This window comes from Mytilus galloprovincialis, chromosome 4 (assembly GCF_965363235.1).
Source record: "Mytilus galloprovincialis chromosome 4, xbMytGall1.hap1.1, whole genome shotgun sequence".
NCBI lineage: Eukaryota > Metazoa > Mollusca > Bivalvia > Mytilida > Mytilidae > Mytilus > Mytilus galloprovincialis.
In genome coordinates this window covers 99,575,162-99,601,088 of record NC_134841.1, presented here as the reverse complement: position 1 = coordinate 99,601,088, position 25,927 = coordinate 99,575,162, and the positions used below count along the sequence as shown (strand labels likewise).

Below are 25,927 nucleotides of genomic sequence, written 5' to 3'. Positions count from 1 at the left end.
GTAAACACTGTTTGTCAATACATATACAGCATGAAAATGTTACTTTATAAAAACGACACATAAGGCATTCATAGAGTCATATCCCAGCTAAGAAAGAATGCAATAATAAATTGAAAAATATAGAAATTGAAAGTGTACATTATTTTTTTCCTTTTTATAAATCCAAATAAAATAGAATTATACATCTATTATAATTTGCCTCAAAGTACAAACAAAACTTTCATTAGATCATAGTGCATAATTGCATTGCAGTACACATGACTCAACATAGAAAACTAAAGAATAAACAACACGAACCCCACCAAAAACTAGAGGTGATCTAGGTGCTCCGGAAGGGTAAGCAGATCCTACTCCACATGTGGCACCGTCGTGTTGCTTATGAGATATCAAATCCGGTTAATAGTCTAATTCGGAAGGTCACATTTATGAAAGGGAAGGGGATTGTAGTTACGACGTAAGGAACATATCCGATATCATTTGTGAAACGGATATTTCATAACAGTCAACCAACTCGTAACATTAGAATGAACTGATTTCGCGCTGTAACATTTGTATGTTCAGTAAACCATGAATATAAACGAACTCATAAATTGACAAATAATAAATAAATAAATGAAGTTTGCGTTGTAACCACAATTTCATGGTAAATAACCTTGCCCTCATATTTTAACCTGATGGACGGAAGGAAGAACGAAAAAACAAACGGAAAACATTACACTTCCTACTAACGTAAGCTGGCTATAAAAAGTTGTGAAGGAAGATCACATGACGAACAATAACATTTTAAATTTATACTTTTGCCATTTGATTCATCTAGAAGTGTATATAGATATTATTAAAAGGAGTAAATAATTATGTCTTGCCATTCAATATCTGTAAATATCAGTTTTCCAAGAGTTTATTGACGTCTTAACGCAAACAACCCACTCATGTATTGCATGAAGTCTTCAAAAGGGTTAGCATCAAAGTTAAATATAGCTTAATTTTACGCACAATCTGTAGTTGTAATCACATCTTCTTATTCTTTAGCCTTACATTATGCAATTGTAACCACATTTATTATTATTTAGACTAATTTTACGCAATTATAACCACATCTTCTTTTTTTCTGCTAATTTGCGGTGGATATTTAGGATAACGTATCAAGACTGCAACAAAATAAACCTTGTAATTCAATATAACTACGAGTGGTAATGAGTTTTACTTACGTTCAATGTGTGATCAGCTCCATCATGGTAAGTATCTTTTGAACTTCTGAGGACAGTTGTTCCCCGTCTGGTACTCACTTCAATATGTAATGCTCCCTCACTGAGCGATATAAGAACTTGCAATGTCTAAAAAAAAAAGACTCAATCGTCGGGGTTTAATATTTCCAATTAGATCGTATATTTGTTGTGTTTTTCGTATTATTTGTTGTGTTTTTCGTATTATTTGTTGTGTTTTTCGTGATACATTGTATTCAATTATGATCGATGACCAAACTTTTAAGGTTTTTTGTAGCTAAATGAAGATTTTTTTTAGAGCAAACATATTTTAATCAGGGCTTGAAACATCTTGACAAAAACATGCATGATTTGAGCAATTGACACATGTTATGGTAGACTTTTACCACTGTTCACCACTGGCACTTATTGTGGACCTGGTTCTGTATTTTTATGAGTTACAATTTATGACTTAATTCAGCAAAGACCCATAGAAACAACTTCTGACTTAAAAATTTAATAATACTTTTAGATATTTGGATGATATATTGGCTCTCAATGATGACGACTTTAGTATGTACACTTAATAGTCCTTTTGAACTAATTTTAAATAAACCTAACAATGATCACTGCCCGCTCCTGGATCTTGATATCTTAATCATTAACAGGAAGCATATTTCCAAACTTTTTGATAAAAGATATATGATTTTTCATTTTATTCTGTAAAATATCAATTTTTACATGGTGACGCCACTGAATGATAATGAAATACTAGTATTATGAAAATGACGTTAACAAAAGACGCTTGTAGGGTGCAGCGACAACGTTTACAGGAAAAAAGGATTGTGAATAAAAGTAAGAGAAACGACGACGTTGGACACTAAGTGATGATAACAAACTCATCATAGATACCAGGACTAAATTTAGTATATACGCCACACGTGCGTTTCGTCTACAAAAGACTCATCAGTGACGCTCAAATCCAAAAAAGTTAAAAAGGCCAAATAAAGTACGAAGTTGAAGAGCATTGAGGACCAAAATTCCTAAAAGTTTTGACAAATACAGCTAAGGTAATCTATGCATGAGTTAGAAAAGCCTTAGTTTTTCAAAAAATTCAAAATATTGTAAACAGTAAATTTATAAATATAACCATATCAATGACAATTCATGCCAGCACAAAACGTGCTGACTACTGGACTTTTGACAAATTGTTTCACTTTCTCTATCAAAAAGAATGTGTTGCTCTAAACCTTCATTCACATTCAACAAAACTAGTCAAACTTTAGGTTTTATATGCCAACCTGCTATCTCCTTCAAAGTTTGTGAACGTGCATGCAAATAGTATGTTGTTTCAGAGGAAGAAGTGAACTTTATATAAACATGTCAAAAATGTTGCTGACCATTTCTTTGTTAAAGTATTTTGTTACGTACATTTTTTTACAGTACACATTTATAACATAATGTCGTGTTTTTCAATGCAAAAGAATCATTATTACTATTATATACTACATTTAAACTGAAGTGGATTGTTTCAAATTGGCAATAATTGCACATCTCCTTTTGGTGACGATCTTTATCCAATTGATCCTATTTGACTTAAAACAGAAATGATAGACACAGTTACCTCTGATACTTATGTTAACTTACATCTTAAAGTTGATAATCAAGTCGGTTGTGAACTTCACTAATGATAAAAGATGCGATTCATTTAGTTTCTGTTGTAAACTTTTGCTAGTGCAACGTTCCAGAACCATGTGCATATAGAGGATGTACCTCCAACCTACTCTAGGTCTATCATTTCATTTAAGTATTTCTTTAATTGAACCATTGTAATAAGCCTTTGAACTAAGTGTTACTGACGGCACAGGTAGTGTAGAATACTTATAAAACATGTGAACACTGATGATTCATTGATCCTTCGCATAATTCCACCCTCTGTTTCCATGGACGACTTCATCCCCTATCTGTTGGTTTTTTGTGTGGTCTAAGGGGTTCGTGTGGTACAACTTTTTGTCTATGTAGTGTTTTGTTTGCCGTTACTTGTACTGGCGTGTTTGTTCGGATTTTTTTATCCGGGTGAGTGGGGGGGGGGGGGGCTTTGGGTGAAAGGCTCGCTTCATCGACTTACGGTTTTAAAATGTTTATTTGAATTGTTTCCTTTTTTTTTTTGCTTTTTTTTTTATTATGTCTAGCTGGTAGCTAGAGCAACGCTTATTCAGATATCAGTTTTTTTAAAGTGACAATACCCAATCCTAGCGTCATATTTGACAGTTCAACACTGTTAGGTGTAAACAATTAAAATAGATTGATTATTATCAAAATGGTATTAAATATTGCACCCATATCAAAATAGAAAGATGCGTCAATGATTCAACTATGGATGACGTTAGAGACTATAGGTCACAATACGGCCTTTGGCATTTAGAAACATCCATTCAGCAAAGCAAACTGTAAAATATCCCGACATGACAATTGAAAAACAATTCAAACGAGAAAAATAACGACCTGATGTTTGAACGAAACAATTTACTGAAACCGAATGTGGTTTACAGCCACTAACAAATACCCCTCAATTACAGACTCCTGACATCAGCCAGGGACATACAGAATGTGGCGGGTTAAATATGCATACAGACATTAGAAAATAACGTGTACTTAAAATAAGTACTGATGAACATAAACTGACCTTTTAAAATAAACACGACTAAAGCTGAAAGATCTGACAAGTATTAGTAGCAAATTGTTTTCCCATATTCAAGCTGTGCAACTTTTTACATGTTTCAAATTGATTTTATTTTAAAGAGAACACGACAATCAATTATCTGGTGCCCAAAATAGTACCATGTGTTAACTGACCGAGTTACGATCTGTATGGATCTGTAGCAAAGTACGAATATCTTTATTATGAACATTGAAGACAGTTAATTATCTTGACAATGTAAGCCAAATGGCGAGTGAAAACTTTGCTCAAATTAAATCTGAATCAAATGATATTGTCCAGAAAATGCTTTTCTGATCTTTTATTTACTAACTTATACAGTAATAGGGTCCCTGGCTCTCTCTAGCTGAGTGTTGTGAAAGTTGGACAGATGTTTTTTTTTACTTTTCTTTGGAATTTTCACTAACGAAATTGAACACATATCACATTTCAATCACTTATCATAAACTAAGCTTACAAAAGTCGAAGACTAGTACATGTTTACCCTTTTTTGTATCTTATCGTCCTATTTTAATTTTCAAGATACTTTCTCAGATGCTCTCGAAGAAATTTATAGATTCACTTTTATCAGGTACGCTTATAGTTTATATTAGAAAAGGACAAAGAAATACAAAAGCACTGAGAGAAAAGGACAGAACGCAAAAAAATCAAATACCATCAAAAACAAAGCCAAAGTCAACTTGTACAAAACAGAGGCAAATTTCGTCAAGAGCCTACGGGTCAGGGACAAAAATCTACATAAACGTACAAAACAGGAACATATTTCAATGAACATTAAAGATCGCGACAGAAATCCGCAACACCTTAGAACGGAGTCACGAAGTATGTCTCACTTTACCGTTCTAGTGGAATGATGTTAATTTTGAAATATACAAAAAATAAACAAGTGGCATAGTGTGAATACTCATTGATAGAACAAAACAGGGGATAGAATAAGTTAAACTTATTCCACAAAAAAAAACTATTAGTTTACATTACATTCATTACCCACAAAATAACGTTACACATGCCAAATGATATAAAATGTCTAAATTTTCAAATTTTGTATTTCTCAAACATCAAGACATTTTGTTCGAATATGATTTCGATACCATAAATTTTATACAAATGGTGTTTCTCTGACTTTTAAAGATTACATAACTTATAAAAGTAAACCAGTTTTTCATTTTCATTTTCATTTTTAAATAATGAAATAGAATTAACTGTATTGATGCTTTATATTGCCTCTTTTGTTTTTGTTATGCTACAAGGTCAATTCGATCGTTTGAACAATAAGGCATGTAAGGTAACATATAGTTGTTAATTTCTGTGTCATTTGGTCTCTTGTGGAGAGTTGTCTCATATGTGATGAAACGTCATCTTTTTATCTTTATATGACACAAATTATTCACTGCTTCACTTTTTGTTTACTGGAAATTATTTGGCAATTGTGCCCATTGTTTTAATAAATCGCTATTGATTATGATGAAGCTTTTTAATTAATTCAATATATGGCACTGCTTCCATACTGCTGCTAGTAGAATGATCACCCGGAATGTAAAAGTATAATCATCTTAGTTAATAGTGCTTTGTTACTGACATTAATTTTATCGTACTTTCTTAATTTTTCTTCGCTAATAAATTGCAAACTTATCAATAATCTTAGATTGTAATGCATGAAATGATATCTGTTGTGATTTAAGGTTTTGAAATACATTGACGCTTGATATCCCCTAGGTTTTTGGTGTGGTTCGATTGCTCCGTCTTTAGTTTACTGTGTTCATTTTTGTGTTATGTTTTTTTGGTTGTTTGTTTTTTTTTTGTAGTTTTATAAAATCTATAACTTTTTAATGTTAAAGTTAATTCAACAGAATAACCTCGAAACCGAAATTTCGAAGTCTACGTGATTTTCTGTAACTTTAGATATGAAAGATTTATACTTTTACATCTTCTTCCTGTTTAATAAGGGGGATATGTCTATGTATGGAATATTAAATCAATGATACCCGATTATCAAAGAGAGGCTTGATATACCAAACGGATATTCAAACTCATAATTCGATATCAAACAGACAAGGTCAAGTTAACATTAGATAATTCGCAGGATCTATGTGAAAAAGTTCGTAATCTCATAGACAATACGGTATTTGGCGATATAAATGTTACACAATTAAACTCTGATATAACTGAAGACGAAGTAGTAGCATCAATAAAAAAATTGAAGTCCGGTAAAAGTTCAGGTAACGACGGACTAATAAGTGAAATGTTTTCTGCCTGTCCTGACGTATTTGCGCCAATATTAAAGACTCTATTTAATTACATTTATAGTTCGGGAATATACCCAGATTCATGGTCAGAATGTCTAGTAGTTGCTGTCCCAAAGAGTGGTGATCTATCCGATCTTAATGATTATCGTCCGATTGTATTGATCAGTGTTTTATCGAAGCTTTATACTATTATTTTGACAAATCGTTTACTCAGTTGGTCCGAAGAAGAAGACACATTGATCGATAACCAATTTGGATTTAGACCCGGCAAGTCAACTGTAGACGCTTTATTTATTTTACTTGGAATAATTTCACATACACTTCAAAATAAACAAAAACTTTATTGTTCGTTTGTGGATTTCCGTAATGCGTTCGACAAAATTAGCAGGAGGATTCTCATTTATAAACTATTACGGAATGGTGTTAGTTCAAAGTTTGTAACTATGGTTAGATCAGTATATTCATCTGAAAAAATGCGTGTCAAAACTGACGATTTACTGTCCGACTCATTCGAAAATTTTCTTGGTGTAAAACAAGGGGGCCCTTATCACCTCTACTGTTTTTATTTTTTATATATGACTTGATTGAAGATATGAATATTAGTCCTTCAGCTGGCATAGTTAATATTAACGAAGTTCTGTGATATACTTAATACTATTTGCAGACGATACTATATTATTTGGGAAATCTCCTGAAATTCTACAGGAACTACTTGATAAACTACTTATTTATTATAATAAATGGAATATAGAAGTGAATATTAACAAAACGAAAGTTGTTGTATTCAAAAATGGCTGGCAACCCGTAACTGCAAAATTTTTCTACAACAACGAAGAACAAGAAATTGTCGATTCGTATATATATATCTTGGTATGCTGATACACTGTAAAGGAAAATTTTTAAAAACACAGAAGCGATTAGCCTTACAAGGTTCACGATCGTTGGCAGCTCTGAATAATTCAAATGGTTCATACTTGACGAAGAAAAAGAAATGAGATTTATTCGATAGTATGGTTACGTCTGTGATAAATTATGCTTCGGGTTTCCATCGTGGAAATGATGTTGAAATTATCCATAACCGTTTTTGTCGATCTATTTTGAACTGGGTAAAAGTACGCCAAATATATTTTTATGGCGAACTAGGGCGTTTGCCAATGAATGAAATTAGAAAACAAAAAGTTTTGAAATACCGGTTAAAATTGTAACTCATAAACCACTTATTGTGTATGATATCTATATATTGTTACTCAGAGATGCAAATACTGGTAAAACTAATTGGGTTTCTAATGTTCGTGACCTATTGTTTTTGTTTTAGTATTGGTTTAAACTTTGTATGGTACGAGCAGTCTGGTATAAATATATCATTAGATGTAATAAAAACTAGGTTAAAAGATCAATATATTCAAAGCTGGTCTGCATCTATACAGGATTGTGAGAAACTTACTATGTACAGAATTTTAAAATTAGATTTTTGTTTTGAAGATTACGTAGATTATAACTATAATTCACATTTTTTCACAAAGCTACGTAGTGGTACTATGAAGTTAAATGTTGAGGTGGGGTGTTATACAAATATACTAAGAGAAAACAGATTATGTACTTGTTGTAATATGAAAAGTGTTAAAGATGAGTATCATTTTACTTTAGTGTGTCCAGTGTATAGACATGTACGGCTGCAGTTTTTACCAAATTATTACTGTTCGTGGTCAAATGTGACGAAACTTATGTATTTGTATCAAACAAAATCTAGATCTTTAGTTGGAAAATTATGTAATTATTTGAAATCTGCCTGGCAGATTAGATCACATCTAATAAGCTGATCCTTTGTCTATTGTAATATCTTATTATATTGTTCTCTGTTGTTTATTGTGTGTCACAATGTAAATATGTTTGTGTTGCTATAGCTTGTAACTACTGCTTTGCAAATAAAGAATCCATGCAATAGTTGTTATTCCGATCAGTTATCACTTACATAAACCTTTTTAATATAATTATCGGGTTTAATCACCACTCTACGTTAATCAATTGAGGTGATGATATATGTTATAATGCAAATGTGAAGGATGAACAAAAAATATTACAGAAAACTGATAATTGCCGAAGTGGAATTTAAATGAAGTATTTCAAAAACAATCATACAATGCATTTCTATGGTAACAATACCACATTTTGAATGGAGAATTTTGATTAAACTATTACGGAATGGTGTTAGTTCAAAGTTTGTAACTATGGTTAGATCAGTATATTCATCTGAAAAAATGCGTGTCAAAACTGACGATTTACTGTCCGACTCATTCGAAAATTTTCTTGGTGTAAAACAAGGGGGCCCTTATCACCTCTACTGTTTTTATTTTTTATATATGACTTGATTGAAGATATGAATATTAGTCCTTCAGCTGGCATAGTTAATATTAACGAAGTTCTGTGATATACTTAATACTATTTGCAGACGATACTATATTATTTGGGAAATCTCCTGAAATTCTACAGGAACTACTTGATAAACTACTTATTTATTATAATAAATGGAATATAGAAGTGAATATTAACAAAACGAAAGTTGTTGTATTCAAAAATGGCTGGCAACCCGTAACTGCAAAATTTTTCTACAACAACGAAGAACAAGAAATTGTCGATTCGTATATATATATCTTGGTATGCTGATACACTGTAAAGGAAAATTTTTAAAAACACAGAAGCGATTAGCCTTACAAGGTTCACGATCGTTGGCAGCTCTGAATAATTCAAATGGTTCATACTTGACGAAGAAAAAGAAATGAGATTTATTCGATAGTATGGTTACGTCTGTGATAAATTATGCTTCGGGTTTCCATCGTGGAAATGATGTTGAAATTATCCATAACCGTTTTTGTCGATCTATTTTGAACTGGGTAAAAGTACGCCAAATATATTTTTATGGCGAACTAGGGCGTTTGCCAATGAATGAAATTAGAAAACAAAAAGTTTTGAAATACCGGTTAAAATTGTAACTCATAAACCACTTATTGTGTATGATATCTATATATTGTTACTCAGAGATGCAAATACTGGTAAAACTAATTGGGTTTCTAATGTTCGTGACCTATTGTTTTTGTTTTAGTATTGGTTTAAACTTTGTATGGTACGAGCAGTCTGGTATAAATATATCATTAGATGTAATAAAAACTAGGTTAAAAGATCAATATATTCAAAGCTGGTCTGCATCTATACAGGATTGTGAGAAACTTACTATGTACAGAATTTTAAAATTAGATTTTTGTTTTGAAGATTACGTAGATTATAACTATAATTCACATTTTTTCACAAAGCTACGTAGTGGTACTATGAAGTTAAATGTTGAGGTGGGGTGTTATACAAATATACTAAGAGAAAACAGATTATGTACTTGTTGTAATATGAAAAGTGTTAAAGATGAGTATCATTTTACTTTAGTGTGTCCAGTGTATAGACATGTACGGCTGCAGTTTTTACCAAATTATTACTGTTCGTGGTCAAATGTGACGAAACTTATGTATTTGTATCAAACAAAATCTAGATCTTTAGTTGGAAAATTATGTAATTATTTGAAATCTGCCTGGCAGATTAGATCACATCTAATAAGCTGATCCTTTGTCTATTGTAATATCTTATTATATTGTTCTCTGTTGTTTATTGTGTGTCACAATGTAAATATGTTTGTGTTGCTATAGCTTGTAACTACTGCTTTGCAAATAAAGAATCCATGCAATAGTTGTTATTCCGATCAGTTATCACTTACATAAACCTTTTTAATATAATTATCGGGTTTAATCACCACTCTACGTTAATCAATTGAGGTGATGATATATGTTATAATGCAAATGTGAAGGATGAACAAAAAATATTACAGAAAACTGATAATTGCCGAAGTGGAATTTAAATGAAGTATTTCAAAAACAATCATACAATGCATTTCTATGGTAACAATACCACATTTTGAATGGAGAATTTTGATTAAAAAGGTGCCTTATTTCTGATTTTTTTTTAAAGACAATAAGATTAATAAAAGTAGTTTTTCAATCTTTTTTTAATCACTAAGATTTGGTTAAAAAAAAACTGTTGGTGTTAAATTATTGCCACTTGTGTTCCTGTTATATATTAACGATGTCAATACAATCGTTTGAAGGATAAGACGTGACACAATAGATTCGTTGCTTAACTTTTCATATATTGTAAACGTTTTGACAAATGTTATTCTGATAAAATAACCCTGATAAAATTTCAAAACTCATATATGTTCATGGACTAACATCATAACCCTTGCCCACGTTTCGTATTGTTTACTGTAATATTTTTGTCTATCTAAGAATTAAATTTGCAAATTTGTAGGGATTTTGGTGGTCTTGATAAATATTGCATTGTCAGTTTAATTGTTATCGATGAAGAGGTTAAAATATTCATTTGGTATCTTTCAACTCCCTTTTATAGATCTACATAATTTAAGTAGAAAATGCATGTTAACATAACTCATCAATGATACCATGCGTATAATGTTGTATGCCAGACGGGTGTTTCGACTGTATAAGACTCACTAGTGATGCTCTAATTTAAAAAGTGAAGAGGCCAAAGTAAGTACAAAGTTGAAGAGCATTACGGCTACAATCCGATTATTTGACAAATACAGCTACGGTTATTCAATCCTTGTACACTAATTAATTAGAACAATTTGATTACCTTAAGTTTATCATTGATAAATAAGAGAACACCTCCTTTCAGTGTCGATTGAAATTCTAGATGAATGTTGTCAATGTATGATGCATCTATCAGATACAAAGAAAATTTGGCAAAGCCATCACCTTCAAAAATCATCGACTTCAAATGTTTACTCTCACTGAAATTAAAAGTTATATAAATAAACTCATCATCGATACCAGGATTGAAATTTTATATTTACGCCAGACGCGCGTTTCATCTACCAAAGACTCATAAGTTTCAGCATATTAAAATTAAACACTAAGCAATTATATTTCTAGACCCTTTTTGCCTTACTAAACCTGGCAAACTGATACCAACCCTTAACGAGACAGAATGTCTCGATTAAGCTTTAAAGAGCATATCAAATGTGCAACTGGCATTCTGTCCATTATAAATAAACTCATCATAGATACCAGGATTAAATTTTGTATTTACGCCAGACGCGCACACTTAATACATATCTGTTCAAAATACATCATAGTGGGGCCTTACCAACATATTAATGAGGCGACATTGAAGCAAAAGTTTTTTTCAAAGAGAGAAATTTATCCAATCATTACTTTCTATCTTAGAAATATTTGAATACATACCATCGTGTTTCCATGCAGTGTTTCATAGTCCCTTTCTTTTTGCTCATTGCTAAATGTTGTCCGTTGACTACAATATCACTTACACAGCCAGAAAAATGGGGACTTTCAGAAGGTATCTGAAATATGAAAAATAGATGCTAAGATGCAAATTAGAAAAACCTAATAATCAGAAAGCTGGTGTTCAGTGCTCGTCGTGTGTTTATGTGGTTTATTAATTATTATATTATTTGTTTTTCTGTTTGAGTGTTTTTACACTAGTCGTTTCTGGACACATTTAAGGCTTAATGTTCGGTGTAATCCAAGGCTCCGTGTTGAACTTCGTACTATTATTGTTTACGACCTAGATACAAGTGAAAGATTTTGCTAGTTATAAAACCAGGTTTAATTCGCCATTTTCTATATAAGAAAATGCCTGTACAAAGTCAGGAATATAACAGTTGTTGTCCATTTGTTTGATGTGTTTGAGCTTTTGATTTTGCCATTTGATTAGGGACTTTCCGTTTTGAAGTTCAGTATTTTTATTATCTTGCTTTTAATTCAACTGAATTTTTACAGAAAAGAAAATGTCAAGCATAGGAAAGACAACAGTTTGTCATTTTTTAGATATCTTAAAGCCACTCATAATATACAAATCAAGGTTGAAATAAAGACAACGTATTCACAAATACGGAACTCCAACGTTAAACATTTACACATGCGGAATTCTACAAGTTAAATAAACGTGTGTTTATGGTAACAAATGATTATGATGACTTACGGATGTTTTCCCGACCACAGCTCTTGTGATTGTACTTTGTAGAATAGATAATCCTGGTATATATGAATCTTCAACGATTTCATCTGAGGTATCATTCAAGGATTTCAGTCGCAATTCAACAGTTCGACCATTTCTACATAAAAAATAATATATGCGTCAATACCTTAGTATTTTATCCAGCAATGTGTATATTGTGCATGAATTAATGCAATAATAACATTACAGTGATGTGAAATGTGACAATGTTTAAAGTCTAGTTTTCGTGGTCAACTTATTTAGTAAAAAATAAAAACAGTAGTATACTGCTGTTCAAAAGTCATAAATCGATTGAGAGAAAACCTGTTAACTAAAACGGAGGAAAACACATCAACTATAAGAAGAAAACTACGACATACATGTTCAATTCGGTTTATAAGGTCATTGGTTGTTAATATGAAAATAACATCAGGAAAGTGCAATCTTTTCTCTCTAGTATAAAATGTGATTATCGTATCCAATGCCACCAATGAAGTCCAAATAAAGGCAACAGTAGTATACCGCTGTTCAAACTCATAAATCCATCGACAAAAATCAAAATCGGGGTAACAAACTAAAACTGACGGAAACGCATAAATATAAGAGGAGAACAACGACACAACACTACAATGTAACTAACACACACAGAAACGGACCAAGCATCAGACAAAATCCAACGAGAATAACAAATATAACATCAAAACAAAATACATGAATTTGGGATAGACAAGTACCGTGACACGTCTTATCGCAATGTCAATTTACACTCAAAAATAAGAGAAAACAAACGACGCAACGTTAAATTGTAACACACACAGAAACGAACTATAATATAACAATGGCCATATTCCTGACTTGGTACAGGACATTTTTAAAGGAAAAAAGGGTGGGTTGAACCTGGTTGTGTGGCATGCCAAACCTCGCACTTTAATGTCCAAGTTTGATAATTACTTCAGACCATATGTGAAATGAATTTCTGATTGACCACAATTTCGTTATTGGTAGTGCAAACTGCATAACTGGGTTATCTATTACCTTCTAATACTGATGGAATACCACTGGTCTTTCTTTAAAGGTGATGTAAATGAAATAGTCTCTAACTTTGTATTGTCAATGTCAGTGATTGTTAAAGATGGTTTCAAGTCCTCTAAGAAAACTGAATACGATTGCTGCAAATAAATAAAAGATTAATACAATAAATTTTTGAGTAGTATTAATTTTGTGTAGAAACAACAAAAATTAGTTCAATGTGAAATACATTGGAACTGAAAAGGATTTAAAAAACAGTCTGCAACACTAAATCTGTTTTTCGCATTTTTACGTCGGACCTTTCATATCTGACTACTAGCATATGGAATAAGGTTTGCTCTTTGTTAAATGCCGTTTGGTTACCTATATTTGTTTAAATCTGCTTCATTTTGGACTGTATTTGATAATTTTTTCAGTGTCATTGCTACCAAATCTTAGAGATTGGCTACAACTTACAATAAAACTCTGATTTTCTTAAAACATTTAATTCGGATACAGCCTTCAATTGTGATGTGAACCCATATAAATTTGAGGTCAAAATAATTACAAAAAATGTTTACGCAAAAAATTAATTTTGTCCATCTTTTGCTTTAATAACAACAAAGGAAAATATTTGTAGTCACGAATTTGGGTTCCTCTTCATTTTACATAGCTAATTTAAATGCTTTATTTATTTATCTATTAAGGTCAATTTATAAAACGAGATAACAAATGCAAGGCGGAGAGTTCCATTCGACGATGATCAAGCTTATAGCAATTGTTAGTACATTTGGACCGGTACTTAGTGTGTTGCTTATTCTCGTCATATCAAATCTTCTTCGACGAGGTATTTCTCATACAAATACAAAAGCTCGTAAAAACAAACTCACTCATGTACACACAAATACACAAACTTACACACCAATAAACATAGAAACATAGAATCTCTTCTATATTTAACAAATTTAAAGACCTACTGTAGAATTTCCGTAAAAAGTGGCAATTTGCATGTTCTCACTTCTAGGGTTTATGCACATGTCAATTATAGATGACGGTGAAACGGGTACTGATTTATAAGCAAATGACGCATCCAAAACTTCGTTGCCGTGCATGGATACAGATAACTGCAATTAAAATTTTATCGTTTAAGATTTTTACTACAAGTATTCACGACTAGTCAATAAATTTTAAATAAAATAGAAAAATAGCGTAGTTTATAAATCTTACATATTGTTTATGCATATAAATGAAATTGATCTAGCATCCAGTAACTCTTAGATTATAACTTTTTGTCTTTTGTATTATCATTAGTTGTTTTCATGCTTTGTATCGATGTGGTGGGTAGAGACCTTTTCAACTGATTTCAATAGTTTGTTCTTTTGTTTTGCTGTACACCTCTGTCTCATATTGCAGAGGGGTTGGGCGTACACAAATCTGTGTATGTGCCTGTCCCAATTCGGGAGACTGCAATTGAGTGGTTGTTTGTTGCTGAATAATATATTTGAATTTCGTGTAATGTCATGTACATAAATCAGACTGTTAGTTTTCTGGTTTTAATTGTTTCATGTTTAAGATTTCGGTGCCTTTTATAGCTGACTTTGCGATATAGATTTCACTCAACGTTGACGGCCGTATGGTGACCTTAAGTTGATGTTGACATTTAAAGAGTTGCATCATTTGCATTCATACGACATCTACTTATTCTTATATTGAAGAATACAAATCATCCTTTTAAAAATCGGAATAAATATTTATCACTCTCGAATTAATAAAGTGATTATCTAAGTGTATTATGTATAATACTCTTCGTTATTATGTGGTACTTACTGGTATAGACGAAGTTATTGTCTTAGCTTTATCTATCTTAGATCTGAGCTGTGCGATGCTGCTTCTTAGTCTAGTTGCTGTGTTCTGGACTCCTTTACATGGAGTAGGATTAATTTGCTGCAGTCTAGCTATGGCTTTGGAGTTCTGATCAACCGTTTGAACTAAAAAAAACATGAATTAACCTCGTCAAGTTAAGGGGGAACTTCTATTTAAATGAATTTTATCTAAAGGGATTAAAGAACGTATTCAACTTTGGTGAATCTCGCATTAAGGGGCAGATGCTCAGAGAGAATGCTGTATTTTGTCATTACTTTTTTTCGAACACACAAAAAAGTGTTTTCTGCCAACGCAGTTACAAAAAACACTCTCAAACATTTTAAATTGTGTAAAACACATACTAATCAGAATAAGCTATTAAATTACCCTTCTGTCAATCATTGGATCGCTAAGCGATAATCTCGAGTATATTAATCAATAGAAAAACGTATTTGATAATAGAAAGTTACCGTTTGATATTAAATCAGCAATGAAAGCTGGACCTTGGTCATCGTTGCTAGTTTTGGACAAACGGTTTTTCTTGAGCTGTAACATCTGATTGAGCTTTTCGTCGATGACAATTAGTGTATTTTTGCTTATGTTGACAGTTGTTTCAGATTTGTGAATGATATCTAATGACTTGGTTGGTAAATTAGTCATTTTGTCAGCAATGTATGGTTCTATGGTGTTCCAGGATATTCTAAGACCTTCAGCTGCAGTGACGTAAGCACCCAAATGATTCAACTGTTTTGTCATGTCTCCCCATCGATTTTGCACATCTGGACAAAACATATAAAAGAGTATTATTTCACACAAGTAAGCTTTGATATAATAAAAGAAACTAGACGAATGAATATAAGTGAAACATTCATAAAGACATACATATTTAGTTAGCTTATGAGAAAGTGTGGGTGCAAGAATAAAAAAAAAAGAAACTTATCTTTTTCCTGACTATTCATTTCTCAATAGCAAATACAAGGATTTTGGGTAAAGCAAACTAAAGTTTTTATCATTTCTGAGGCATTTTAATATTTTATTAGACATAACTCATGACACGTTAATAACTGCGAAACCTGAACTAGTCTCTTAAAAAATTAGTCCATTTGATGATGTTTGAAATCGAAAAGAAAACTTATAACCAGAAAAATATTTGATATTCTAAAATATAAATTGACTATAATCTTGAAGAAACTTCAAATTTTGCTCATTTCAATTTTCTGAAACACTATGAAACAAAAGAGAAAAGAGAAAATCGTCTGTTTTTTTATGTTCATAGTACTTATCCGAAGGTAAAATGTAAGAAAGACACTGATTACATAAAAAATCTTTTTTTTTTGGTTCAAAATTACTACGAAACGGACCTAGGCGAACGGATTGATAAAAAGACAAGTTTTTGCTATTTTCCAACATAATTAGTTTTCTTTATATAATTTATGCAGATTATCTCTTCTTGATGTTACCTTTGAAACCAGTAGAAACATTCACCCAATGATTGAATATCTTTTCACTTTTCATCCGAGCATGGAATGCCTGTGTTGCTAGTTTTTCCTCTACAAAAGACAACAAATCTAAAACCTGAACCAAGATCAATATTTTCAACAGTTAAGTAAAACCAATTTACTCATAGGAATAGTAACGAAAAGCTCCTTTCGGTTTGAATGTTTTACATGGATTTTTGTGTCTAAATATCATTCATAGACATGTCTTCTGTACCAAAGTAATAACATGATTATGGTAAATACTGTCATGATACATTTTCAGTAAAAAAAAATAACGTTATTTCTGATAAAATCAATATGAAAGATTCCAAAAGATTTATTTCCATACCAATATAAGTCGATGTTCATAAGGTACTTGAATGTTTGCTTCAGATATATAATCTTTCAAATTGCAGAATTTAAACTATTACCTCTCTAATAGTTTATGTGTCGTTTGGTTACTGTCGGATTGCCTAAGGCTTTTCTATTTAAGGAATAAATTACTGCAGCTGTAATTGGCAAAACTTTTAAGAATTGTTTGTCCTCATTGCTCTTCAAATTCGTACTTTATTTGACCATTTGAACTTTTTTTAATTCGAGTTTCATTGATGAGTCGTTTGAAGATGAAAAACGCGTCGGTTGCAAGATTAATAACTCTTATCATTATTAAATTTTTCCACATATAAAGAATGTAACTGATACAGTCTACCTCACACTTACTGAAATCTTGATGTGGATCATATAATACATTCGGATCATCATTCCACCATCCCCCCCAGAAATTATCTTTTTTTTCTTCTGATTCTTTCTTCTTATCCTCCTCCACTTTTATCTCAGTTTCACTCTCCCCACTCCCTTCCTCTGTAGTCTCGTCATCAGTCACTGGATGTTGTATCGTGGTCTTCGTTAATATTGTCGTTGTTGATCTTTGCGTTGTCGTTGTTGGTTCTTCGAATATAAAGTCATCATCTGTTCGGTCCGACTCAGAAGTTGTTCCGCTTCCTTCTATATGTTTATCTGTCATGGGCGTCGGCGTTGTTGTGGACGTTAGTGTTGTTGACGTTGTTGTTGATGATGATGATGGTGATGATCTGTATTTGTCCGTTTCTGTTCGCTCGAAAACAAAATCGTTGTCTGTGTCGTCTGAATCGCCATCTTGAGTAGTTCCGCTTCCCTCTATCGTACTTTCTGTAGTTTGTATAACAGGTGCTAAAGTCAGTTCCACTATTTTAACAGGTGCTTTATATGTTGAAGTTGGGGTTTTTTTTGTTGGAGCTGTAGTTGTCCTTTTAGTTGACGATGAGGTTATCATCGATGTTGATGTCGATGGAGAAGTTGTTTTAAATGTTGTTCTTGTTTTTGGCGTTGTTGTCGTTGTTGGAGATGTTGTGGAAGTTGATGTTGATGTGGAGGTAGGATCTGTTGTTGATAGAGAGGTCGACGGTGTAGATGTTGATAATGAGGGCGTTTTTTGAACGGAAGTCGTCTTTGCAGAAGACGATGGTATACTTATTGTAGTAGGTTTCTTGCTTGTGGTTGTGGTAGGTGTAGTTGTCGATAAAGTTGTGGTAGGCGTAGTGCTAGTAGATTTTGATGCAGTCGTTGTAGGTTTAATGCTAGTAGTTGTCGATGTAGTTGTAGAAGGTGTAGTCAATGGTGTAGTTGTTTTAGTAATCATTTGAGTAGTTTTAGTTGTGGGAACCGTACTTTTCATCGTGAATATTCCATCCTCGTCATCAACTACTCCAGATCCAGACCCTTCAAATACACCATACGTTTCACATCTTATTATTTCGCTCTCGCCATTCAACTCCTGACAACGTGCTTCTAATATCTTAGTGTCGTTTAGAAATACTCGTACATCATCCATACTGTCATCTAGTTTCTGTCAATATATATAAAACAAAAATTCAAGGTGATGTATTTGATATAAAACTATAAAAGTTTTATTTCAAAATGAATTTTGCATACATTTCCAATCGTTTAAAAAGTATTCATCTTAACGGTATCATATATTCAATCATCATCGGGATTGTGACTAAATATAACTAAAACACAAATATAAATTTGCCGACAGCCCGTCGAACGTGGCCGACAGCCCGTCGAACGTGATAGACGCCGTATTTAATTTGTATCTCAAATAATTTCCAGCAGTTCACATTTTAACAAATATTCAAACATATATACAATATTTCAAATATCAATGTATCCACAGTGTATTCGCTTAAATTTCTGAATGTTACCCTTCATAGATAGTCAAGGCCGTCCAGGAAAAACCAACAATCGTTCACATGATATATGAATATGAATGGAAACCTGTATCCGTGCCAATGCTCGAGCCTATCTCCGGATAAAAGTGGCGGACCACACCTTTAATTAGCAAATACATATATAAATAGAAAATCAGAAAAAACAACTTTAATTGCAATCAGCAATTAAAAATAAAGGAGCTACTATGTTGAACGACGGCTAGAAAGTGAAGCGCTTGAAAAACACCAATATATCGTAAGACAAAATTCAACTTCTGATTGGTCAATTTTGTCATGCCTTATGAATATTTATGAAAACGTAACGACAATACAATATTTTCCCGCTTTACTATACGAACCGCGGGAAAATACAAGTATTACCTCTACTCCATGACTAAATATAACTAAAACACAAATATAAATTTGCCGACAGCCCGTCGAACGTGATAGAAATATACAAAGAAAGGGTATACGATCCCAAATATGAAACTATAAACCTAAAACTTGAGAAATTTTCAAACGTTTTTCTATGGAGTCTACGATATAACCATCTTTACTCGAGTCAGATTTCCATCTGCCGTGTTTTTTCAAACACCTGTCGCTAACGTCTGCGTTAGCAGCCACTGTGGCACCACCTGATCTGAACGAGTGCAGACCTATGTTACAACCAGGACGAATAATTCTAATTCTCTTAAGAAGACACTCCCTAGCCGCCGTGTAACTGAGTTTCTTATCCTTATTTATCAATTTACACAACTCTCCTGACCTGTAGATAGGACGAAATAAAAATTTATTCTCATGACTACTAAAACCAGCCAAACGTGTGTATTTAACTAACATATTATAGGGACATGCGATTGTAGAACCTTTTGCTATAATAACCTCATTGCTTTGCCTGTATTGGTCAGTTTTGCTCTTAGTTATATGTAAAATCAGAAAAGAATCTTGTGTATCAATGTCAAGGAAACGCAAAGAACTAAGTTCATCGTATCTAAGGAAACCTGCAAAACAAAGTAGCATCATAGTCAAATCTCTTAACACAAGTAGGTCAGAACAATCTTTGAAATTATCACAAAGTTCTATCAAAACGTCTGTAGTTACTGGATCTTTCTTGTTAGTCTTCTTTGGCGCAACTCTTTTAGACGCTTCTAGTATTGAAGTAACAAAAGTGTTTGTGGTAGGATCTTTTAAACTGTTGATTTCGTGTGCCCATTTTATACCATATATTGCATTATACACCGGATGATAAGTGGAACCGTTGTTAACTAAATCTGTAAGGTAAAGTGCGACGTGCACTGGTTGAGCTGGTAAAGCAACATGTCCATGTAGAGATATGAAACGTTCCCATCTTTTAAAAGCATTAAAATAAGATTTGACTGTGTTGTCACTTCTGCTGTTTATTAAAAGCTCGCACATTTTTGGATAAAGCCCATAAAGATAACTGTCACCATCGATGCCGCTATTTCTAATGGCCTCCTTTACTTAACGATCTAATTTTGTCCCTGTTAAAAAAAAAATAATCATAAATATTTTGATCTAAAATTGTAGTCTTAAACCAATCAATCTAAATTTCAGAAATTGTTGTCCAAATATTCCGCTTTGACCGCGGCCTTCCTTGGTCAAGTTTTCTCCCTGAAAGAAAATGTGTGCAACTATGAAAACTTTCATGTTCCCTTTCCCATCTATTAACATAGGCCAGTACGGTGCTGATGTCCACTCTGGTATAACTAAAGTAGCATTGCATTTTTCTTGTTTTAATTTGTTTAACACTTTAGGAATCAAATTTGGAGGTGCTACAAGCCAATTATTTTTACCTTTCCAATCAACTGTGAAAGCGTCAATACCTGATGTTCCTGGACACCAATATTTTGAATTGAAATGCTTACACTTGGTGTTGTAGTCATGTGCAAACCTATCGGCGTTATGCGGTCCCCACAAGTGATCTAGATATGTAAATATTTCGTCCTGTACCTCCCAATCATCACAATCTGACCGTCTACTTAACATGTCAGCGTGTGTGTTTTGTTCACATGGAATCCAAACAGAACTTAATTTAATTGATTGATTCTTACAAATTTCATGTATTTGCATCACGTTTTCATGTAGTGACGCTTTTCGACTTCCGACTCTGAGTATGTGTGTTACGTTTTTGTTATCTGTGTATACCCGAATGATTTTATCCTTTATTAAATTTGTAAAATTGTGTAATACTCTCTTTACTGCTACTAGCTCTCGCCAAGTTGAGCTTTTGTTTTGTTCATTTTCTGACCAACTTCCAAACATTTCCAACGGTTCGTCCTTTGAACCTGCGGTCAAATGACCGCCAAAACCCTTGCCAGATGCATCACAGAACAAGTGATAATCTTGATCTTCATTAAATGTCAACTGACACAATTGAGATCCTGTCTCGTTTAAACTACATATATTTTGTAGCCAAAATGTGCACTCTTCAAGTGCTTCTGTACTAACTAGTACTTTAGCATTCCAACTTGCTCTATACAATATAGATTCATATAAATATCTAGTTCTTAATCGTGCCTGATCACCTAATACTGCCTGCATAGATATGATTTGGCCTACAATACTGGCCACAAATTTTACTCTGAATAGCCTAATACCACTTCTAAACTGGTAAATGAAAATAACCAAAGTACCTTTCAATTTAGTTATGCGTTTCTCTGTGAGTCTTAAAACCCCTTCCGACATGTCCCATAAAAAACCTAACCATTCTAACGTTTGAACTGGCAACCAGTTGCATTTCTCATGTGCCAAAACAAATCCAAACCTTTCTAAATCGGATTTTATTGTTTTACTTGATTCTAAAGCACTATCAGAACTGTTACCTCCACCTAGGCCATCGTCCAAATACATAAAGATTTTTATGCCTCTACCTCTCCAATGTTTAACGATCTCTCTCATTACTTTGCTAAATATATACCCACTAGAGGATAACCCGAATGGCAAAACATTATACTCATAGTATTCATTTGCCCATTTGAAACCTAAAAAAGTTGTATCTGCTTGACATATTCTTATGTGGTGATATGCACTTTTTAAGTCGTAGGAAAATACATAGTTTCCCTTCTCAAACAACTGTCTGGCAGTTGTTGCGTCTTCATACTTGTGTTTGAATTTTACAATATGTGGGTTTAAATGCCTCGCGTCTAAAACCAATCTTGATTTTGAGCCTTTATTATTTGCTACAGTTAATGGATTGACAACGTGAGGTTTACTTTTTACTCGACGTATGCAACCTTTTTCTAAAAGTTTCTCTATCTCATCGGCGACAAAATAAGAGTTGTCGCGTGCAGTTTTATTGTTTTCTAATTCTGTTTCTCGAGGTACTGTGCTAAATGGTATTTTATACCCGTTTTCTATTATATCAACAACGAAAATTGTAGCACCTATCTCTTTCCATGAGTCTACCTTTTCTTTTAAATACCCTACACCTGTACCGTTACCTTGACATACATTAGTGTGTGTACTTTTCATTGATTTAAAATCAGCTGATATTTGTTTACATAACAGAGGTGCGCTCGATTCTATGCGACTAAAATTGTAAGTACTATTTATACTTATCTTATTCTTTTGTTCTGTTGTGGCTTTTGGACACTGCCTTATCCAATGCCCACTCTCGTGACAATAAAAGCATCTCCCAGGTCTTCCAAATCCACTGCTGACATTAACAGGTATCGACTGACTTCCCGTAGAATTTGATGTCGTTGTTTTGTTGTATGGAGTTGTCCTTTGGTCTGTACGTTTTTTCAGTTTTTCTTTTTTCATCTTGGTATCTGCACGTGACTGTGCTTTGTACATTTTTCTTTCGTCCTCGGAATTCTCAGCCAAAGGATTAGCAATATACTCTGCTACTACCCGCCACCCTGCGTCTGACGAATCAGCTAATTTTATTAGCTTTTGTCTGTTCTTGATTATGTCCATACCTTCAGTTATCTTCCGTTTCGCGTTGTTAACATTTGTCTGACTGATGTTGTCTGCTTCCATCTCGGTTGTGGCCTCCCTCATCTTCACGAATACTTTGTGGTTGTGTTTGTACTGCTCTTCATTACCTCTTTTGCGGAACTTATATGTGTCGGACATATTTTCATCTATCTTGGCTATCTGTGTGTCTGACAAGGATTTCTGGTTTTCCTGAATTCTTCTTTGGAAACCGTCTAAACGAGACTCTAGTAAAGTTGTCATATTGTCCAATAACTTTTCTTGGGTGTTTTGTACAGCATTATGCACTTGGGCACGTATAGTTTGTTGAATATCGGCGTCCATGCAGCTTACCATGTTGAACGACGGCTAGAAAGTGAAGCGCTTGAAAAACACCAATATATCGTAAGACAAAATTCAACTTCTGATTGGTCAATTTTGTCATGCCTTATGAATATTTATGAAAACGTAACGACAATACAATATTTTCCCGCTTTACTATACGAACCGCGGGAAAATACAATTATTAGTAGTTATAGTATTAAAACTAATGAAACAATTTTATCAAAACAGTTTTTAGTATCGTTTACAAAAATATCTGGTTGACTACGGTTATTTTTATAACGAAATTTAATTTCTCTGATTACCAGTAAAATACGCTTGATAGTTTTTAGCAATATGTGCCTAAAAGTTGATACTATAGAATTAAACACGTTAAATCCTTACTAAAACCCTGTGACAAGTCTAATCCAACAGCTAAAGATGTACGGAAATGTTGTACGATGACTGAAACATGTCCGTCATAATCTGTGAAACAGATATGCCATTTCAGTTCAGAAAGTAAAGATATTATTCTTCTTTAACTTATCTGTTCTATCCTTTATTTATAGTCCGATGCGATTAAAGTAGTCACCAAACGTTGAATGATTTAGTGAGAGGACATCCTCTTTATAGCAAAACATTAATTGGAGGATAATGATACCTTTTCTTCATTCTTTCAAAGAAGCTCCTGTGTGAATTCAGTCTCATATGAAAAAAGTGACAAGTCAGTAGAAAGGGGCACTGTTGGTTCCTATGTGAATGCCGATTATTTGTTGAAAACACGACATCCGAACGTAACAAATATTTTATCAATTAAGAAGTCAAGCATCCTGATAATGTTAGTTTAAGAAAAGAAATTGTTAACGAAGTACGATTTATCTTTCCCTAGGACAATACTTGTACTTCTACATTGGTTTTTTTTTATGAAACAAAGCAGGACCAACTATTTCGATTTGTCTTTTGTTAAGGAGATGAGAACGCTTGTGTATAAAAGATACACAAGTCTTAGATTCTATGCATTCTAACAGATCATTGGAATGTGTATCCAAACTTTAGTCACACTGCCTCTATAATAGGGTGTTAAGCAATAAATGTTGATTGCTGATAAAATTGATATTTATAATTTAGAAGAAGGTTTCGTAGAGCTATTGGAAGTCGCACCAACATAACGTATGACACTTATGTTAATTTATGTATCCAATACAGTGACGATCCAGTTCTTCATCTTTGATTGAAATTCTTAACAGAGAAGTGACCCTTGATTAACTAAACTTCCCTCTATTGTCAATGTCGTGGGGAATATATATTGAGTTTCCAAGTGAGTTGTCAATTCCTAGTTCATGTATCAACAGTTTATGTAATGCGATTTACACACAAACACGATTTTGGTTCGACTTTACTTGAGGTGACAACAATACATTTCTCATGGAGTTTTTAAAAAATTGTGTCTTTCCTTCTCGCGTTTAACCCATTGCCAGGCATTATCCTCGACTAAATCCATCAGCATTTCGAAGTTGTGTTTTCGATGAAAAGTGTCATTGACAATGTTAAGGACCAATCGCTTTCAAGTATTTTGTAGATATGTAAATAAACTCATCATAGATACCAGGATTGAAATTTTACGCCAGACAAGTAAACCATATAAGAGTTATATCAAATTGAAGTGAACTATAAGTTATATCTCCAGAAATGTGTGTATGCTAATTAATCTTGTATATATCTGTAGGACTCTAAAGTGCGATGGGGACGCTAAAGTACGATGGTCACGCTAAAGTGCGATGGTCTACGCTGAAGTGCGGTGCTTCCATACGCTAAAGTCCGATGGTCCGCGAAAATATAGACGTTAGAAACGTAGTTCAATAATGACGTTAACAGTCGTTTATACAAACTAAAAAAAAACATGCCAGAAGATAGATAAGGAATATTTGATTTACAATTTTTACACCAAATGTCCATGACTTACGAGTAATTGATTTAATTTTACCGTTCTTTGTTGGTTGAATCACGATGTTTATTGTTTCCGAGTGCTGGAAGAATGACTTGTATCCTACAGTCGACCATTTAACTATATATATATATAAATACTTTTAGCAGTATACGCATACTTATTCTGCACAGGAACTTGTCTCAGATTTTTCCCCTATATACCTTTATATAACATATTAAGGTATATAGGAATTGTTTTTTCTGAGACAAGCCCCTGTGTTATTCTGCTTCTATTTGAAGCGAACGAATACATTCGAATCATTGTTTATGTTGCAGTTTAAATGTGATCCCCGTTAAAATGCCGTCGATTTTAATGAAAAGTAACGTTGGTAAAATAGAGATACATGTTTTCATGCCTGAACTATAAATTGTCTGCCAAAACATTAGTTCGTACAAATCGTTGTAGAAAAATGAAACATGTATTTGTACTCGCTACGAAAAAGAAAAAAGCTCGGCGAATATTGCATTTCTCTGACAGCTTATACAAATAAATGTCGCAGATTCCGACAATGAACAAATTTTGTGTTTTTTTTTTCAATGACAAATGTAAGGGAGGTTGTAACATTAGTGTGAACGGCAATCTACACCAACTATCCAAATATTCAATACGCTCCGAATTGTTACAAATTCATTTTACATGAAATATAATATTTGCAAAACATATATTATCTTTATAGCAATCATAATTTGATCGGCCTTGTTAATTTAGAAACAATCACTTCAGCCTACCGGTAAATTGTAAAGCCTATCACATATGTTATACCTTAGCATAATAGCGTTTGCAAAAAGACTTTTTTAACCTCGAAGTTTTAATACTTCGAGTTTTACCTTTTGGACTATCGCA

The 25,927-nt window shown here is 33.0% G+C and overlaps 1 protein-coding gene across 2 annotated transcripts in view; it reads right to left on the bottom strand.

Annotated features, from left to right (window-relative positions):
• The window catches only part of LOC143073592 (uncharacterized), a 73,100-nt gene that overhangs the window by 11,004 nt on the left and 36,169 nt on the right, over nt 1-25,927 (bottom strand). Inside the window, exons 10-19 of one of the 2 annotated variants that reach the window (XM_076249246.1) lie at nt 17,312-18,476; nt 16,574-16,663; nt 15,584-15,892; nt 15,078-15,238; nt 14,228-14,374; nt 13,278-13,411; nt 12,228-12,360; nt 11,471-11,586; nt 10,860-11,016; nt 1,209-1,334 (exon numbers count right to left, since the gene is read on the bottom strand). In XM_076249246.1, the coding sequence (XP_076105361.1) occupies nt 1,209-1,334; nt 10,860-11,016; nt 11,471-11,586; nt 12,228-12,360; nt 13,278-13,411; nt 14,228-14,374; nt 15,078-15,238; nt 15,584-15,892; nt 16,574-16,663; nt 17,312-18,476 (2,538 nt within the window). The remainder of the gene's footprint in view (nt 1-1,208; nt 1,335-10,859; nt 11,017-11,470; nt 11,587-12,227; nt 12,361-13,277; nt 13,412-14,227; nt 14,375-15,077; nt 15,239-15,583; nt 15,893-16,573; nt 16,664-17,311; nt 18,477-25,927) is intronic. The other variant, XM_076249247.1, reaches the window with a different exon arrangement.